At 42.8% G+C, this 20,092-nt stretch overlaps 1 protein-coding gene and 1 long non-coding RNA gene across 3 annotated transcripts in view; one reads left to right on the forward strand and one right to left on the reverse strand.

Annotated features, from left to right (window-relative positions):
• Positions 1-6,802: 6,802 nt before the first annotated feature.
• ccdc12 (coiled-coil domain containing 12) overlaps positions 6,803-20,092 on the forward strand; it is a 122,570-nt gene continuing 109,280 nt past the window's right edge. The window contains exon 1 of one of the 2 annotated variants that reach the window (XM_069922107.1): positions 6,803-6,923. In XM_069922107.1, the coding sequence (XP_069778208.1) occupies positions 6,840-6,923 (84 nt within the window). In that variant the 5' untranslated portion in view covers positions 6,803-6,839. The remainder of the gene's footprint in view (positions 6,924-20,092) is intronic. The other variant, XM_069922108.1, reaches the window with a different exon arrangement.
• The window catches only part of LOC138755686 (uncharacterized), an 81,920-nt gene continuing 73,382 nt past the window's right edge, over positions 11,555-20,092 (reverse strand). Inside the window, exon 3 of the long non-coding RNA XR_011352467.1 lies at positions 11,555-12,572. This is a non-coding gene — a long non-coding RNA (uncharacterized lncRNA). The remainder of the gene's footprint in view (positions 12,573-20,092) is intronic.

Raw genomic sequence — 20,092 nt, forward strand, 5'->3', positions numbered from 1 at the left:
TGAACCTGTCTTGATTTCCTCATGAAAGGAAATAGTTTAACTGTAAGTGTTCGGTAAAAAAACTGAAGTTGAAGTTGTTAAATTGATTGCCAGTGCAGATCAACCTAATTCGAGCAAGCAAGGTGGGGTAACCCAAGAGATGTAACGCTTTTGTCCATTTCTCCCCCCTCCCACCATTCTGATTTTAAGACATTTAATTAGATTAACACCCCAATTTTAATCCAATATTATTTAGCATTCTTATTTTATTCTTTATAAATTGAATGAAGAAAGTAAATGGGCAAAGGACATTCAGAGGGAATGCCATGATGAATTGTGAAGAGTAACTCTCTAAGTCTCAAGATCATATGTATATTCTTGACAGATCCTGAAAAATACACTGACTGTTTCTAGCATCTCATATACACATTTGGTTTGAGTTATTCATCAATGAAGTTTTGAAAATATTTTAAAATGTTTGGATCTCTGATGTGTTGCTTGAGCCTAATGCTCTCTTAGCACTATTTGAAACACATCAGAATTTTTAGAGTCAAACACCAGGCTCGGAATCATGGGGGTGGGGCATTCGCAGGCCATGCTCCCTCCAAATGAGTTATTGTGCCCCCCACCCACCCATAGCACTAGCATTACTAGGAAGATGCAGACCACACTGGGTGACGCCATTGGGGGGGGGGGAGGAGGAGAGGGGTCACCAAAAATAAATCACGTGGTTTCATCTCCACACGCTATAAACACACGCGTTTGACTGTTATGTTGGAGGGAGGGAGAATTGTAATGGCAGTGAATGGAGGAGGTTCATGGCATGTAAGGCACCCACTCCACCCGCCGAGTGAGTTCTCGAACATCAGTTTCCCCCCCACCACGGTCACCCTAATGCCCCCCCAATTAAAATTATTCTGATGCCAACTCCATCAAAGAGGAGTACAGCATGGAAAAAGGCCCTTGGGCCATCATGTGCTATCTAACCATCAACCAACCTTTTACATTAATCCTACTCTCATCCATTGCTTTCTCCACCACTGATCCCCTACCTTATTCTACCATTCATCTACGCATTATGGAAAATTAAAATGGTTACTTAACCTACTAATTCACATGTCTTTGGAATGTGTGAGACAGTTAGAGTACCTGTAAATCCAGGCAGTCAAAGGAGAACATGTAAACACATAGACAGCACGAAAGATCAGAATTTAACTTGTTACCCTTGGAACCCTGTGCTCGGAGGCAGCAGCTTTTCCCGCTGTATCAACTGATGAAATCGAATACAAATTATTGCATTCATTATTACTACAATTTGAGTTTCTTTCCCATTATATTTTCATGAGTAAGATCATTCCCTTAGCTGTTTATTATTGAAACAATTGATTTGCATATTTGAGCCACTCAGAAGACAATTATAATATTTCATTGGAGTTGGATATAAGCAAAAGAGATAACGTGTCAGGTTTCCTTCGATGAGATTCTGGTGATCTCAGGGAGAGGCTTTTAGACTATTTTGTACTTTTTTTTCTGGCAAGTGAAGTACCTTACTAGTTTAGAAATGACCAGATTTATTAAAATTTATGATTCAAAATTAATACTAGACCCAATTCCAGTAATATGGAGTGAAACATGAAAGTATGCAGATCAGCCAGTCTCACAGTGTCCAAGGGAGGCAACGATATATTACCAATGTTTTAGGCCTGAGACCTTCTTGAAGGCATAAGGAAAGAAAAGGAATGCATAAGAATAAAGACTGAAACTGGCCATGGGGAGTAGTCCAGACCAATAGAAGGCGTTAATTGGATATGATAAAAGGAGAGGTAAGCATTGATTTTTGGCCCTGTAAAAAGAGACAGAGGGAAAAGGGAAGAGAGAGAGAGAGAGAGAGAGAGTGTTCTGCCCCTTCCTGTATATTTGATTAACTTTAATTCAAAAATCACTATATTGCTCTGTAAAAGGTAGTTCTTAATCCCTTAAGAATGAACATCAACATCATACAGTGTGTGGCCACTAGGATGATGCAATGGGCTTACTATGTGCTTTGTTTCTTTCAATAATAACCCAACTAAAACATTACAATATTTTTAACAACCATTTTAATTGTAACCACTGACACTTGGAGGGTTTTTTTAAAAGAAAGTGTCTGGAAATCAGTGAATTCCAATTGTACTTTAACATAAGTTATCTCCATACTATTATGGTAGTCTGCAACAAGACAAAAGATACAATAAATCCTGTAAATAGTCACCATATTTTGCATTTTAAAAAGACTTCAAATGTGTAAAAGTGCACTGTCCTGTGAAGTCGAAAACCAAATGCACGACTCAGGTACAACTGTGTAATAGGGCAAAGGAATAAGTTTAAAATCATATAGTTTTTTTTATTTACAGTAGCAATGAGGTTTAGAGACAATTTTTCTTGTGCTCTTAGGCATAAGCTACCGACAAAGCTTTATCTCAGCATTCTCTATGATCTGAGAAATTAGGAGTGAAAGAGGCAAGTTTCCGCATCTTCCTTGCACAATCAAATCTCACATTATTCAAGTCTCCCAAGGCAATTTATTTGTTCAATCCATTGTAAATCTACCATACACAAAAGTGCTGGAGAAACTCAGCAGTCATGCAGAATCTACAGGAAGGAAAGGTATAAGTAATTTTTGCTCATACCTCGACGAATGGCTCAGGCCCAAACATTGGTTATCCTTTACTTCCTATAGATGGTGTGTGTCCTGCTGAGTTTATCCAGCAATTTTGTGTCTTGCGCTACAATCACAGCATCTGCAGACTTTCCTGATTAATGACATAAATATACTATAGATGCCTTTGGCTCAAAATATCTAATCAGAAGTGGGGAACAAGACAGTGTACACATTACGATTGTTGAACATGTACTGGAACTCAGGAACTGTATAGATTTGAGGGTTTTTTTGCTTTCTGATGGGAGTGCCCTTTGATTTCATTTACAATGATGGTTGAACGGAGCTGGGTAAAATCATTCAAAGCATTTCTTCCATGCAATTTATGGTTCAAATTACACTGGACAACAAACATTTTCAAAAGGCTTGCTTCCTGAAAAAAATTGGGGATTATAATGTAAAACTTCAAGCTGAACACAAAGATAATTTCAAATTTGTTGTATCACATAGGAAGATGGAGAAACATGAAATTAAATTATATTGAATTTAGCCTGTTTAACCACATAATGATGTTGACACATTGCATTAGTTCAACTGACATAAAAATGTTTTGCCACTGATTTTTGTTTGTACTCAGCATCTGATGCTTCTCGTGTCAGTGTCCAACAATTGTTGGCCAGCATCAATGGATTCCAGTTGTTGTGATACCATTTTTCCATAGTCGCAATGTCCTGTTGAAACCTTTCACCAGATTTGTCACTGACTGCACCGAGATCAGCAGGGAAGAAGTCCAAGAGCAAATTCAAAAAATGAATTTTCAATGACATGTTTCCTGAAAATTTTTGGATTTTTTTTGGATTTTGGGCTGCTGATCACAAAAATAATCATAAAATATTACTATCACAGATATAATCTATGAGAATTTCCTGTAATAATTTGTTTGCTTGAAGTAGACTTGATTGAAGGTTATTGATATGGAACATTAATTCTATTTCTATCTCCTCAGAGGCAATTTAATTTCTTGAGTTTTTTCACCCTTTCTGTTTTTTTATCCAGAAGGATCTATTGTCTACATGATTTTTCTCACCCACCTTCTTACAAATTGGTTAAAGATTACTTTCTGTATTATAGATCACACCATTAATTCTGCTAGTCTGCCAAAAATAATTCAGTGTTCTCTACCTCAGATTGTCTTGGCGTTTAGATCACTAGGCATTTAAAGGGGGAGCTTGTATACTTTTTGGAAGACCATGGAATTGAGCACAGTGGAACTGGAATTGAGAAGGAGAAAAGGCCTGGGGGAAGATCAGCCATTATCATGTAGAATAGTGGCACTCATTTGAGAGACTGAGGGGGCAAGACCTGCACGCATTTTCTTCTACACCATTCTTAACTTGAAACCAGATTCTCTTGTTTAAGACTTTGCCTCAAGTGGAAACATCGACCTTGTCATGTTTTCTTATGATATTATATATTTTGAAAAGAACACTCTTCATTCCTCACCCAAAAATATAGGTCTAACACCTTTAGCCATCTATGATAGGTCAGTCCTCTCATCCCAGGAATTCACTCAATGAAATTCTTTGAAACTGAGTTGGTCCAATACAAGACCAAATTAGAATCAGAATTTATTGTCATGAACATGTATCATGAAATCGTTGTTTTGTGCCAGCATTACAGGTGCAAAATTGCGATAAATTACATTAAAAAAAAATTAGTGCAAAAGAAGAGAAAAAGTGAAGTTCTATGTGTCGTTCATTTATCATTCAGAAATCCAATGGCAGAGGGGAAGAAGCTGTTTTTGTACCAATGGGTGTTCGGCTTCAGGATCCTGTGCCTCATTTCTGATGGTAGCAGAGAGAAGAGGGCATGGGCTGGATGGTGAGGGTCCTTGGTGATAGAGGATGCTTTCTTGAGACACTGCCTCGTAGATGTCCTTATTGGAGAGAAGATTAATGTCCATGATGGAGCTGGCTAAGTTTACAGATCTCTATAATCTCTTCATGTTCTGTGCCTTGGCACCTCCATACCAGACAGTGATGCAACCAGTCAGAATATTTTCTACCTGTACAAATTTTCAAGTTGTTGCCATACCAAATCTCCTCAAATTCCTATCAAAGTATAGCTACTGGTGAGCCTCCTTCATGATTTTATTGACATGATGGCCCCAGGATAGATATTCAAGGATGTTTTTTTTAATGGAACATAATTTTTAACCCATACAAATTATCTAAATTTCTATCAATTCTAATACCCAAATATTTAATTGGATTATTTGTTCACCTAAATTGTGCTACACATTTACACAGTTCATAATCTCCTTCTACTAATGGCATAACTTCACTTTTATCCCAATTAATTTTATAACCAAATATTTCTCCATAATCTTATAATTTTTTTAATATAAAGAAACTAAAGAATTCTCAGGATCTGTTATATAAATCAATTCATCATCCACAAACAATTTTATATTCCTCTTTATTCACTTTAATTCCTTTAATACCAACATCTTGTCATATTGATTGTGCCAACAGTTATCTTCAGGGATATTGACACCCACAGTGATCCCTCAATATCCAAGCAAAAGCACACAGAAATGCTGGAGTAATTCAGCTGGTCTTGCAGCATCCATAGGAGGTTAAGATATATTACTGGCTGGCTGAGCCCTGCTTCAAAGAATAAGCAAAGAACAGGAAGGTGTAAGGAAAAACTGAAGACTGGCCGGGAGAGGAGTACAGACCAACAAAAGGTGTTAGTTGCATATAATAAGAAGAGGTGAGAATTGATTTTGGCTGTGAAAGGAGAGAGAGGGGAAAGGAGAGAGAGGAAAAAGGATACAGAGGGAAAAGGATAGAGAGAGAGAGAAAGACAGAGTTAGGGGAAAGGTGACAGGGGGAAGAAGGGAGGGGGTTAACAGAAACCAGAGAAATCGATGTTAATGCCATCTGGTTAGAGGGTGCCCAGACAGAAGATGAGGTGTTGTTCTTCCAATTTGCGAGTAGTCTCAGACTGACAGTACATGAGACCATGGACAGATATGTCAACATGAGATTGGAACAAGGAAATGAAATGGGTGGCCACTGAAAAATCCACACTATTGTAGCAGCCAGAACCGAGGTTCTCAGCAAAGCAATCTCCCAATCTGTGCGCAGTCTCTCTGATGTAGAGGAGACCACAACAGGGATACCAGATTGCCTCCTGCAGATTCACAAGTGAAATGTTGCTTCAGTTGGAAGGATTGTTTGGGGCCCCAACTGATGGTGAGGAAGGACGTGTGGGTGCAAATGGAGCATCTCCTGCAGTCACAGTGATAGGTGTTTAGGGGATGATTGGTGGGGAGGGAGGAATGGATAAGGAAGTCATGGATGGTGCAGTCCCCCTGTGGAAGACAGAGAGGGAAGCAGAATTGTGGGATCATGTAGAGATGGTAGAAATGGTGTGGGAGGGTATATTGGACCCAGAGTCTGGTGGGGTGATAGGTGAGAACAAGCAGAATCCTATCCTTGTCCCGCGTGAGGGCAGAGGGGGTTAGGGCTGATGTGCAGATCATGGAGGATATGCGGTTGAGGGCTGATTTGATGGTGGTAGAGGGAATGCTACGTTGTTTGAAGGAAGTCATCTCTGATAATTTGGCATGGGAGACCTCGTCCTGGGAGCAGATGCCACTGAGACGGAGGAATAGAGAGAAGAGACCATAAGCAATCATTTATCATCTAAATTATACCATTTGTCAGCACTTGAACCAGTGCTTTCCATGCCTTTATGATTGAAGTGCTCACCGAATTAGATACAATTTATATATTGTGAGAGTACCTACCTCCACCACCCAATAGGACAAGCACCCATTGATTGGAAAACTTCTTCCATTCATTTCCTCTGAACTTCTTATCCTTCACCCTGAACCTCTGCCATCTGTTTTCATACACCTCAACTGTTGACATTTCAAATTTTGAAGATGTGCAAGTCTTTCGCTCTTTGACTTTACAATGTGTAACCATGGTTAAATGACTCGGGATGTAATGAGGCTTTGCTTTTCTCCCTTCTCAAACCTTTCGTTCATCTTCGACATTGGGCTGTTCCACCCATTTGTGGGCGTGACGTCATTGGATGAAGCGAGGTGCGCGGAGAATACTCTGGAGCCGGGCGATTGGCCTGTGAGCGGCGGCCGACGCCTGCCGCGAGGGCTCTCGGGATTTGTAGTTTAAACGGCTTGCGTGGGAAGATGGCGGAGCAGGCCGGGAAACTGCAGGAGGAGGCGCTGAAGAGGAAAGAGCGACTTAGAGCTCTGAGAGAGCGACAGTTGCAAGTAAGGAAGGTTGGGGATGGGTTGTCACTTTTCTCGCCGCCTTGGGGCTCTGACCAGGTTATTCTTTATAGCATGTGAATAAGGTAACTCACGGTAACGGATTGAAGGGGAAAGGGTGAGAAGGAGCACATTGCTGGCAACTAGACATTTAGTAGGGAAGCGATGATGTCAAGGGGAGTAAACAAAGGGGACGAGAAGCTGCAAAGGAACCGAGGTGAAGATATTGGACACATGGCCTACTGTCCCTATCACCTCTTAGCATCTCCCCAGTTTAAAAAAAAATGTCTCTTTCCCCCCCCCCCATTTACCTTTCCCCTTAATGTGCTTTATCACCCCTTCCTACTTTGGTCTCGACAAAGGGGTCCCAACCTGAAATGTTGACTGACCATTTCTACCCATGGATGCTGTCTGAATAGCTAAGTTCCTCACGTCATTATTTTCTCAAGACTCCAGCATCTGTAGTTATTGCTTTTCTCATTTAGCAAGGAGTTGTTGGTGGGCTGTATGATGACGGGACAGTGATTCAATGTAGGAGGAAAAGTGTGTAACTTCTAAAGGATCAGACTAAAATGGACAATCAATCTTTGTGAAGGATCAGATTATGGATGCTGAAGTCTAACCATGAACTGGGTTCAACTCTGAACTTGCAACCCATTTTAATGCCACAACATTGCTATTCTCCAGTCTTGTGGCTTTTCATCCATGGCTAATGATGTTACAAATGTCTCTGTGCAGTGTGAATAAAAGCTCTCATGACTGGAGGGAGAACAATTGCTTTTATTAACTTACAACTAAGGGTAGGGTTCAACATTAGTCTTCAGAAGGGGTCTGGGTTTAGGCAGGAAACCAGGGTTATATGGGGGAAGAGCCAGGGCCAGCCTTCAGCACAACACCCTACCAGTGAATCCCAGTTTACTGCATTCACCCCCTTCCTGTAGAATTTAGGGTCTGTGAGTGAAGACCGAGAACATGTGTTTTTTAAAAAAAAGTTATTTACAAATTTAAGTGGTCTGGTGTCTGGAGATCCTGGTGGAGTACCTTAGCACCAGGGGGCCTTGAACTTGGGTCTCCTGGTCCCCTTGTGAGGGAGGAGAAGCAGGCACTTTCCTTCTGAACTGGATCTCCCAAGGTCCTGACTGGGGACGGTGAGAATGAGCTCCATGGCTCACATAGCACCTGAGCCAATGGACCCTCTGTTCCGGCAGGTGCCAGGTCCCTGATAGAGATGGTGTCCTCCCTGCCATCCGGGTACTCCACGTAGGCATACGTGGAATTGGCGTGGAGCAGTTTCACCCTTTCCACCAGGGGGTCGGCCTTGCTTCTCCTCACATGCTTCCTAAGAAGGACTGGACCAGGAGTAGTGAGCCAGACTGGGAGTTTAGTTCCTGATGCCGACCTTCTTTTGAAAGTGAGCTCATGAGGAGTAAAGTTGCTCGCGGTACATAGTAGTGACCGGATGGAGTGGAGCGCCATGGGGAGGACATCCTGCCAGCATGAGTCTGGAAGGCCTTTTGATTTCAGGGTCAGTTTGACACCCTTCCAGACTGTGGTGTTCTCCTTTTCATCCTGCTAATTACCCCAGGGGTTGTAGCTAGTAGTCCTGCTGGATGCAATGTCCCTCACCAGCAGGTACTGATGTAGCTAGTCACTCAAAGGATGAGCCCTGGTTGATATGAATATAGCTGGGATACCTGAACAAAATGGAGACTAGGGCCTTCATAAATGATGAGATGGATGTGTCTGGGTATGGAATGGCAAATGGGAAGCAAAAGTACTCGTAAATGACAGAGAGGAAGAAGATGTTCCCATTCATGGAGGGAGAGGTCCCTTAAAATCGACGTTGAGCTGTTTGAAGGGCCTGGATAACTTGATCAGGTGCACTTTTGCGGGGTGATAGAAGTGTGGTTTGCACTCCGCGCAAGACCTGGTCATTTCCCTGATATCTTCTACAGAGTAGGGCAGATTGCGCACCTTGACAAAATGAGCCATGTGGGTGACCCCTGAATGGCAGAGCTCATTAAGCATAGACCGTAGTTGACCAGTGTGTGCAGAGACGCAGCTTCCTCTGGATAAGGCCTCTAGAGGATCATTAAGGGCTTCTGGCTGATAGACGATGTTATAATTGTAGGTGGAGAGTTCGATCCTCCACCTATCAATTTTGTCTTTCTTGATTTTTTCCCCTCTTGACATTATTGAACATGAACATGAAGGTAGTGAGCGCTGGTCAGTGAGGAGCATAAATCTTCTACCTGCGCTTTACGGCTTCTACAATGGCTTGAGTCTCCTTTTCCACCGATAGGTTCTGGACTCTTGGCCTTGTAATGTCCATGAAAAAAATGCAACTGGCCTGCCCACCTGGTTGAGGGTAGTAGCCAGGGCTACGTCCGAAGTGTCGCTTTCCACTTGGAAAGGTACATTCTTGTCCATTGCGTGCATGGCGGATTTCGCAATGTGGTTCCGGCAGTAGTTAAAAGCCGTTTGGGCTTCAGCCAAGAGGGGGAAATTAGTGGATTTTAAGAGAAGGTGAACCTTATCAGTGTATTGAGGTCTGGGACTTTGCGGTCCTGGGGATGTGGGGTGCATTCGATCGGGGTCGGGGCCAATTATGCTATTCTCCACCACGTATCCAAGGATAGCCACCCATTTAGTCCTGAACACGCACTTGTCAGAGTTATAAGTGAGGTTCAGGGCTTTCGCCGCGTGGTGAAAATTCTGGAGGTTGGCGTCATAATCTTCCAAGGTGTACCTACAAGTGGTGACTTCAACCCGTACTCATCAACCATTCTGTCCATCTGCTTCTGGAAGATAGAAACCCCGTTAGTAATACTGAAAGGCACTCTCTGGAATTGATAGTTCGACCACTGGTCTCAAATGCCTTATATGGATAGTCCTCAGAACGGATTGGTAGCTGGTGATGGGCAGCTTTCAGTTTGATGGTCATATAGACCCTATACTGCATGATATCATTCACCATGTCCGAAATATGAGGGAGGGCATATGTGTCCAGGAGTGTCTACCGATTAATAGTTAGGCTATAGTCAAATACTAGCCTGGACTTGTTTTCCCCCTTTACCACTACCACTTGCGCTCCCCACGGGGTGGTGCTAGGTTCGATGATACCTTCTTCCAGCAGATGTTGAGGTTTCTGATTTATAAACTCTCGGTCTGTCGCACTGTACCTCCTGCTCTTAGTAGCAATGGACGCAGTCTGGGAACAGATTCGGGAAGAGAGAAGGGGGTTCGATATTCAGTGTGGAGAGGCTGTATGTGGGTTCTGATTTTAAGGGCCCTCCGTTCCAAACCATTACAGGGGAAAGGGACCAGAATGCTCCAACGTCACGCTTTTAAAGTGACACAAGAAGTCCAGATCTAACAGCGCTGGAGCACAGAGCTCATTAAGAATATACAAGCGAAATTTACAGAATTTCTCCCCCTTCAAATGACAGGTGTTCTATTCAATGTTGTTGAATACACAGAGAATGCGAATGAGACGTGAGAAATATGCGGTAATTAGAAGAATACATCTTCAGATTTTATTTTTGCACAGTTCGTGAGTCTGTGAAGCTTTCAGTAGATCCTGTGTCGATTAGGCATTTAGTGGAATGTCCGTTTACCTTTACAGTCACTATAGAGTTGCTGAGCTAGTGAGGTCTTTCCTGATCTAGGACCATCAAGGCTAGGTCCCCAGAGACTCCATGCTCCTCACTGGAGTGGCTCCCACCGTTCTGGGTTGCCCTGCATGGCGTCAACCTCATGGCGTGGGAAGATGTCTGCCCTGCTTCCTCCGACGATGATGGCGCCGGGTTTGAATTCTGGTCGCCAAGTTTTTTCGTGCCATTTCCTCACCGCCACCCTCCATCGGCATGTCTTGCATCAAGCGGGTTCGGGTGAATTTGGGCCAGACAACTTGGGGCTGGAATCTGATCCGGGAGCGGTGCAGGCTGCGGACTTCCTTGGGCTTCTCCTCGTGTGGCAAACCCTCGCCCATTGTCCTTTCTTGCCACAGCTGGAACACATAGAGTCTTTTGCCGGGCAACAAGATCGGGGATGCTGGCTCTTGCTGCAGAAAAAGCACTCTCTGGCAAGGGAAGCGGCAGGGGTAGCAGGAGCAGCTTGCTGGCTTCGAGGTCATCATTCTCAAGCTTGGCCTGTTCCAGCGATTTTGTCCATGGCTAGCCAGGTCCTTCTTTCTTGACTTGAGCAGTAGCTGCCTCCTGTACCTCGAGTGGACCCCTGCGACTAGAGTGTCCTGGCTCTGTTCTTCCTCATGAGCGCGAACCATAGCCACTTCATACCTGCACTTCTTGCCAAGCATCCACAGATCCAACGGGTATTCATCGATGGTCTCTCCTGGCTGCTGGCGATGTAGAGCGAGTTGGTGCCTCATTAGGACTTCATTCTGCGTCTTCAGGTACCTAGCCTTCAACACCTCGATTGCAGCGTCATATGAAGAACAGTCCCTGGTAACTGCGTACCCTTTCGTTCCTACCATCGAAACGAGTGCAGACCTCCTGAGTTCATCAGTGTGGAAGATGTCTCTGGTTCAGGTAGGCCTGGAAGCAGTCTATCCAGTACGTGAACTCCTCAGCCACATTGGAGGACAGAGGGCCTATCAATAGCATACCTGGCTTGAGAAGTGCTTCCATTGTGAGTGAATAAGCTAATAAAATTGTAGCGTAAATAAAACTTCTCATGACTGGAGGGAGAACAAACGCTTTTATTAGCTTATAGCTAAGGATAGGGTTCAACGGTAGTCTTCGTAGGGGTTCTGGGTTTAGGCGGAAAACCAAGGTTATGTGTGGGCAGATGCGGGCGGAGCCAGGAGGCAGGGCCAGCCATCAGCACAACACCTTACCAGTGTATCCCAGTTCATTGCACTCTGCTAGGATTCCTGTCTTTTCTTCCCTAACTACCAACAATGTCCGAGATGCATGATCAGGCCTCAGGGATTTATGTACTTTAAGGCCTCCAGTACCATCTCTTTTGTAGTATGGAAGTGGTGAAAGTGGGTTTAATTTTAACATTTAAGAAAAATTTTGATAGGTATGTGGATGGGAGGGTGTGGAGGGATATTGACTAGGTGTAGACAAGTGGCATTAGGCAGAATAATAGTTTGTTATAGACTAGAAGGCTGAAGGGCCTGTTTCCTGTATTGTAATGTTCTATGGTTCCATGACATCACTTTTCCTTTCCATTAATTCCTTAGTTCTTCACAGTAAAGGGGGACATGGTGAGTGCAACATTATTGCTGTGCCAGCAACTCAGGTTTGAATCTGGGTGCTGTCTGTAAGGAGTTTGTATGTTCTCCCTGTGATTGGCTTAGGTTTTCTCCGGGTATTCTAGTGTCCTCCCATCCTCCAAATGTACGAGTTGGTAGGTTAATTGATTGTAATTGGGTGGCATGGGTTGCATTGGCCAAAAGGGCTTTCTACTGCGTTAAAATTAAATTCCGTTTAAATTAAATACAGTTGAGAAATATTTATGCAAGATCTTGTCCAAGTCCTGTGATGCGACAGATGGACGAGCACATTGATCCATAAGGAGACATTCTCTCCCAATTTATCTTTTTACTCTTACTCAATGGATAGAAAATGAACACCTCTGAAGGATTGTTGTGGAATCTTAACTTCAGAGTTGATAGGGCAAACCCTGAAAAACAAGAAGAATGTAATGAGTTCCTGACAGGAAACAACATAGGAGGAGATGTACTCAAGTCCATGGGTTTGTAATTGATATTGGTTGTTAAATTGTTTTCTTTAGTGAAACAGGAATGTTAGGAGGGAAAGAGTCAAAGACATACCATGTGAAAGTGTGAGTAGGGTGAAAGTTGGCAGCAGAGGAAATGAAACGTTTTGAGTTCTTTGAGAGTACTCTCCAGTTTGTTGGATAAAAGGATGAGGGAATAGCCTGGATGGCAGTAAAATGAGGAGATTTGTAGATATCCCAATAAAGAGCCAGGTATTATGGACTTGTGCTGTTCCCAGTACAACAGTTAATTGAAGAAAGAGGGTGAAATTGAAGGTGTGATTGTTCAGTGTGAGAGTGAGGAGGACAGAGCTTGAGTCTGAATGGGTCTCCATGAAGAGGGAAGATGAAGACTCTCAAGGTGCTGTGTTGTGTGATGGAAATGCAGAGTGATTGAAATTTATTTTGTTATGAGCTATTGGGACTGCTAACTGCCGAAGTGGCAGAGGGCATCAAAGGTGTGCCAGATGTAAGTGAAAAATGACTGGGTTAGGAGTGAGGAAATGGATGCAAGGATTACAAAATTAAGTTTCTTGGGACAAGAACAGATTGAAATGATCAGCTACCAAGATAGTTCTGCACCTTGAGGGGGTGGGGCTGTTCATCTGCGCCTTGAGGGGGTGAGGTGGTTCGTTTGCACCTTGGGGTGGGAGTGTGCGATGTGTGACTTGGGAGACTAGAAGAAAGATTTCCAGAGGAAATGAGGTTAGTTTGTCTCAGGTTGATAAAGGCTTGATGTTCACTTGTGGTAGGGGTTATGGTCCATAAAGAAGTATGAGGAGGTGATAGAGAGCTGGTGATTAACTTCTGTTATAGAGAACCATAGAACATGACAGCACAGAAACAGACACTGTTGCTCATGTAGTTTTCTCGGTTCAGACCTAGAGAATAACTTCAGACCCAACAAACTTCAAGCCATACACCCTTTATACATAAGAACGTGCTACTCAATTGATATACTCACTCATAAAGCTTAGATATCTATAACCATATGAGCCCTGAACAAGGTCCGAGACTGCTATTTGTACATCAGTTGTCAGGTACACTTGTATATTTCAGCCAGGTTCCATTGATTAGGAGTTCATGGCAACCTCTTAATGCAGGCATGTCCTGATCAGTCTTGAACATCTCAGCCTTGATCATCTCAGAGGGTAGTCATCAGGACAGTGCTGTCGATTCCTCTGCTGCCATTGTACTCATAATTTGCGACTGTTATGCACATGATAAAGTTCATTAAACTGATAAGAGGTAGTTCAAGGATGTAAATGTTTAAGCATATCTCAGACCTTCATGCTCTTTTACACAATTCCTTAGTTTATGCCAGACTATTTATTCCACATCCTCCCATCGACTTGCACCCTAACCATATCCTTCCCATTCATGTATATCCAATCTTCTCGTAAATGCCAAAATTTGAACCCACATTCACCATCTCAGCTGACAACTTGTTCCACCCCTCACCACCCTCTAAGAATTTAAATTTAGACATACACACGGTAACAGGCCATTTCGGCCCAAGTGACTGTGCTGCTCAATTTACACCCAATTAACTTTTACCCCCAGTATGTTTCAAACAGTGGGAGGAAACCAGAGTTCCCAGGAAAAACCTAAGCAGACACAGGGAGAACTTACAAACTCCTTACAGAAAACGTGAGATTCGAAACCTGATCTCTGGCGCTGTAAAGGCATTGCGCTAACCGCCATACCAACCGTGTTGCCCATGGAAATCAGTTTGCCAAATGACATTTTTGGGATTGGTCCTTCGTGAACTTACAAATTGGTAAGCAGAATAATTAAATTCCATGTTATGCCAGCAGTTTGCAATGAATAGGTCTCGAGAGCAGAAGAAACCAGAAAAGGAGGGATTCGGGTGGATGAGGCATTTTGTCAGGGTTAAGTAGTCTTGGCCAAAAGCAGCAGGAGAACTCAACTCAATAAAGATTGAAAACATGGCAGCAGATCAGATTGGAGGACTAATTGGGTAAATGGAAAATGTTGGAGAGGAACAATCTTGGGGAGTGTACAATCCTCAGCACTTAAAAGGAAATAAATTCTTTTCTGAAAGCACCAGATGTGGTGATGGGTAAAGTGCAACTGTGGGCCTGGACAGTTTGAGGAAAAACTTGTTAATTGCTGTTAGAGAGGCTGGGAACATGCATGAACCATTACATTTCAGAAAGCACAGAACTCAGAATTCTATGACAACAATAACCTTTCTTCCTTAATAATATCTCCAGGCCACCAAATTAAACAGAATATGATCTTTTCATTTTCGCTAAGCCTTGTCATGTCACAATGTTTGTGTATCTTTTCCAGCTGATAAACTTTGCATTGTTTGAAAGTTGCCATCTCTGGTAATGCAACAGTTCCTTGTCAGGGCTGCATAATTGTGTCAGTCAGTATCATAAGCTTAAGCAGTTGTTTTGTAGAAATTTTAATTTGAACCCAGTATTCACAGACTAAAAGTGCTACCGAGTCGAGCAAATGAACAGTGCGCTAATTCAGTTAAGAGCTTCTCCCTGGAGCGTGGGTGAAAAGGAAGCTATTATTGTGTTGCTGCTGTGTGTGATAAGATTGATTTTTGGACTGTGGTTAAATGAGGAAGTTCTTGCTGCAGTGGATTCAGAACCGATAAACAATGATATTTTTCATCTGACATTGATGAGCATGTTGTATTATGGGGAAAAAAAATGCAAATAGAATCCTCTAGCCCAAGGGAATTGACTTGGAATTGTAGATTGATGTCTTGTAAGCACAACTTGGGATGTAAAACTGTAGTTGAGAATATACAAAACTTGTAGAAGAAGTATTGTAGAATCCATTACTGCTCTTGTTGAGCAGGCAAAGCCAGGAAACTAGAGGTGCATGCATAAAACATAGAAAAGTACAACACAGGGACAAGTCCTTTGAGCCACTTTCTGGGCCAAACGCGATGCTCAAATTAAACTAAAACTCTGCTGCTTGCATATGATAGACATCCCTCCATTCCCTACATATTTGTGTATCTAGAATCTCTTAAATATTACTACTGCATCTACTTCTACCAATATTTCTTACAGCCTATACCAGGCATATATCACTCTCTGTTTTTTTAAAAAAAAGAGAGAGAAATTGCCCCATTCTTCTCCTTTATTCTATTCACACACCCCCTCCCACCCCCCCCCCCCCCCATACCTTAAATACATGAATGCCAGTTTGTTTTTTTTTTAATCCTGGAAAAAGATTTTTACAAATTTCAATCAGCCTCTGCTCCAGAAAAAACAATCAAAATTTTTCCAATTTCTCCCTGTAGCTGATGCCCTCTAATCCAGGCAACGTCCTGGTAAATCTGTATCCTTTCAAAAGCTTCACTTCCTTCCTGTAATGGGGCAATTAGAATTGATCACATTGCACCCACTGTGGCCTAACCAAAATATGACATTGCTACATCATGACTTCCTTACTTTTATATTCAATCGTCTGCCCAATGAAGCACATCATACTCCTTCTGTACCATTATATCTACTGTGTGGTCACTTTCAAGGAGCTGTGGCCTTGAGCTCTCAAATCCCTCTTCACATCAAAGCTTTAAAGTCCTGTCATTAACTGTAATATATTTACTTCTTGTATTTGACCTCCCAAAGAGGGATTGGTGTGGCCACGATGGTAAGCAATGATATTAAATCACTAGAAAAAAGGGACATAGGGTCAGAAGTGGTAAAATCTTTATTGGTTGAATTAAGAAATGACAAGGTGAAAATAACCCTATTAGCAGTTATACAGGCTCCCCAAACAGAAGCCGGGGAAGTTGTCTATGAGTTAGAGTTGGAAATAGAAAAAGTGTGTCAGAAAGAAAATGTCAAAATAATTATGGGGGATTTTAACATGAAATTGGAATGGGAAAGTCAGGAAGGTACTGGATCTCAGGAAAGAGAGTTTGTAGAATGCCTACGGGATGACCTTTTGGACCAGCATGATGATAAGCCCACCAGGAGATTGGCAGTTTTGGATTGGGTGATGTGTAATAAATTGAGGTGATTAGGGTATTAAAAGTAAAGGAACTCTTAGAAAGTAGTGACCCTAATATAATTGAGTTCAGTTTCAAATTTGAAAAGGAAAAGCTGATATCAGGTGTGTCAATATTTCAGTGGAACAAGGAAATTATAGTGGTATGAGAGAGGAACTTGCCCAAGTTGACTGCAAAAGTAAGCTAGTTGGAGGGACAGCAGAGCAGACTTGGAGGATATTTCTACAAGAAATAAAGTGCAGGATAGATATATTCCAAGAAAAAAGAAAATTATGAATGGATAAATGGCACAAATGTGACTAACAAGAGAGGTGAAGGCTAAAATAAAAGCAAAAGGAAGGGCAGACAAGGAAACAAAAATTAGTGGAAAAACAGAGGACTGGGAAACTTTAAAAAAACTTACAGAAAGAAACAAAGAAAGTCATTAGGAAAGAAAAGATGAATTGTGAAAGGAAGTTGGCAAATATACAAAAGGATACTCAGTTTTAAAAAAAAATATAAAGAGTAAAAGAGACCCACGGGTAGATATTGGACCGATTGAAAACGATGCTAGACTCTGGCATGGTTCTGGAGGATTGGAAGGTCCTAAATATAGTTCTGCTGTTTAAGAAAGGAGGGAAGCATAAAAATGGAAATTATAGGCATATTAGACTGATGTCAGTAGTTGGAAAGTTATTGGAGTTGATCCTCAAGGACGAGGTTATGAAATACTTCGAGGTATTAATAGGTCTTCGTGAAGGGAAGGGAAGATCCTGCCTGACCAACCAATTGGAATTTTTTGAGGAAATCTCAAGTATGATGGATAAGAGAGAGGCCTTCGATAAGGTGCCACATAAGAGGCTGCTTAATAAGATGAGAGCCCACGGAATTACCAGAAAGATATTAGATTGGGTGGAACATTGGGTGATAGGCAGGAAACAAAGGGTGGGAATAAAAGGATTGTGTTTTGGTTGGTTGCCGGTTACTAGTGGTGTTCTGCAGGAGTCTGTGTTGGGGCTGCTTAATGGTTCTGTGGCTAAGTTTGCAGATGACACCAAGACAGGTAGTGGAGTAGAAAGTGTTGAAGAAATAGAAGGGTTGCAGAGAGACTTGGACAGTTTGGCAGAGTGGGGAAAGAAATGGCAGATGAGATACAATGTTGAGAAATATATAGTTGTACATTTTGGAAGAGGAAATAAATAAATATTTGGATGGGGAGAAAACTCAAAATTTGGAAGTGCAAAGGACTTGGGGTCCTCCTGCAGGATAACCTAAAGGTTAACCACCAGGTTGGATCGGCAGTAAAGAAAGGGCATTCATTTCAAGAGGAAAAGTAAAGAAGTGTTGATGTGGTTCTACGGTGCATTGGTGAGACCTCATTTGGAGTACTGTGTACTGTTTTGGGCCCATTATCTTAGAGGGAATGTACTGATGTTGGGGGGAGTACAGAGAAGATTTACCAGGATGATTTCTGGAATGCAAGGGCTAACACATGAGGAATGTTTAATGGCTTTTGGACTGTATTCATTGGAGTATAGAAGAATGAGAGGGAATCTCACAGAAACATTTAGAATGCTGAAAGGATGGAACAGAGGAGATGTGAATAAGATGTTTCCCTTGGTGGGTGAATCCAGTACCAGGGGGCACAGTCTTAGAATTAGAGGTACCCTTGTAAAACAGATGAGAAATTTCTTTAGCTAGAGGATCGTGGATTTGTGGAATTTGTTGCTACATCCAACGGTGGAGACATGGTCATTGTGGGAGTTTAAGGGGGAGATTGGCGCTTTAGAGCAGCAACTCTTTGCGAGCAGCTCTGATGGGAATAATCGAATATTTCCATTCAGAACTCATAAAAACCAAACAAAAAAATGAGAAGCATAAAATCAAACTTACCCCAGCATGGAGGTCCTAAGATCACTTGGAATTGGCTATCTCCATCGGGACGAGGGACCTTTAAACGGCTCCAGCAGCTACAACAACAACTCCAGCAGGTACAACACCAGCTTCAGCAGCAGACCCACGAGTCAGGTAAAGAAGACCTGACCACGTGGATGCTGAGGCGCCAGGACCTGAGGGTTTTGCTCCCTACCATCCTCCTGGCCTATGTACAGTCCTTGGAGAACAAACTTGATGAACTCCAAACCAGACAATGTCGGAGAGACATCAGGGAGTGCTGTGTGATGTGCTTTACGGAAACATAGCTAAACACGGATATTCCAGACACAGCACTGTGGGCCAAGGGCTACACTCTCCACCACACTGACCAAACACTGGCATTTGGTCATGTCCCAGTCTTGCTCCCCTGACCTGGAACTTCTAACGATCAAATGACGTCCATTCTACCTGCCGAGGAAGTTCATCACCATCATCCTGGTCACAGTGTACATTCTGCCCAGACTAACATCTGGCTGGCACTGGAGGGACTGAGCACTGTGATTAAACAGCCATGAGACAGCACATCTGGATCCCTTCCCAATCATTGTGGGAGGCCAACCTGAAGAACTCTGACAAACTACCACCAACATGTCACATGTGAGACCAGGGGAGTTAACACACTTGACCACTGCTACACCACCATGAAAAATGCATCCCAAGCCAGACCCCGACCACACTTCGTCTGATCACTTGGCTGTACTTCTACTCCCCGGTGCACAAGCAGAGACTGTGGACCAAAGCACCAGTAGTGAAGACAGCGAAGGTATGGTCGAAGGAGGCGGTGGAGTATCTGCAGGACTGCTTTGAATTGGTGGACTGAAGCATATTAAAGAACTCATACAGAGACTTGAATGAATACACGACAGGAGTCACTGACTTCATCAAGACCTGCGTGGATGAGTGTTCGCCCACGCGCAAATACCAAGTGTTCCCCAACCATAAACCCTAGATGAATCAGAGAATCTGTAACCTGCTGAGGGCGAGAACAAGCGTGTTTAAGTCGGGGATCGAGATCTTTACAAGAAGTCCAGGTACGACCTGTGCAAAGCCATCTCCAAAGCAAAGTGGCAATTCCGGAGAAAGCTTGGGATAGATACACACCAACTATGGCAGGGAGTGCAGGCCATTATACCTACAAAGTGAGGGCTAACACTATAGATGGCTGATGAACTGAACACCTTCTATGCTCGCATTGAGAAGAACCACCAATCAATGCCTACTGGAATCCCTGAAAAGGCTGAGGACCCTGTATAATCTGTCTCTGAGGGCGATGCCAGACCATCATTCAATAGAGTGAACCCTCGCAAGTCTTAGCCTATGATGGCCTTTGTAGCAGGGCACTGAAAATCTATGCCAACCAACTAGCCAGAGTGTTCATGGACATTTTCATCCTCTCATTGTGGCAGTCAGAGGATCCCACCAGCTTCAAAAGTGCATCAATCATCCAGGAACCCAAGAAGGGTAGCGTGGGCTGCCTCAATGACAACCGTCTAGTAGCACTAAC

The sequence above is a fragment of the Narcine bancroftii genome, chromosome 2 (assembly GCF_036971445.1).
Source record: "Narcine bancroftii isolate sNarBan1 chromosome 2, sNarBan1.hap1, whole genome shotgun sequence".
Taxonomy (NCBI): domain Eukaryota; kingdom Metazoa; phylum Chordata; class Chondrichthyes; order Torpediniformes; family Narcinidae; genus Narcine; species Narcine bancroftii.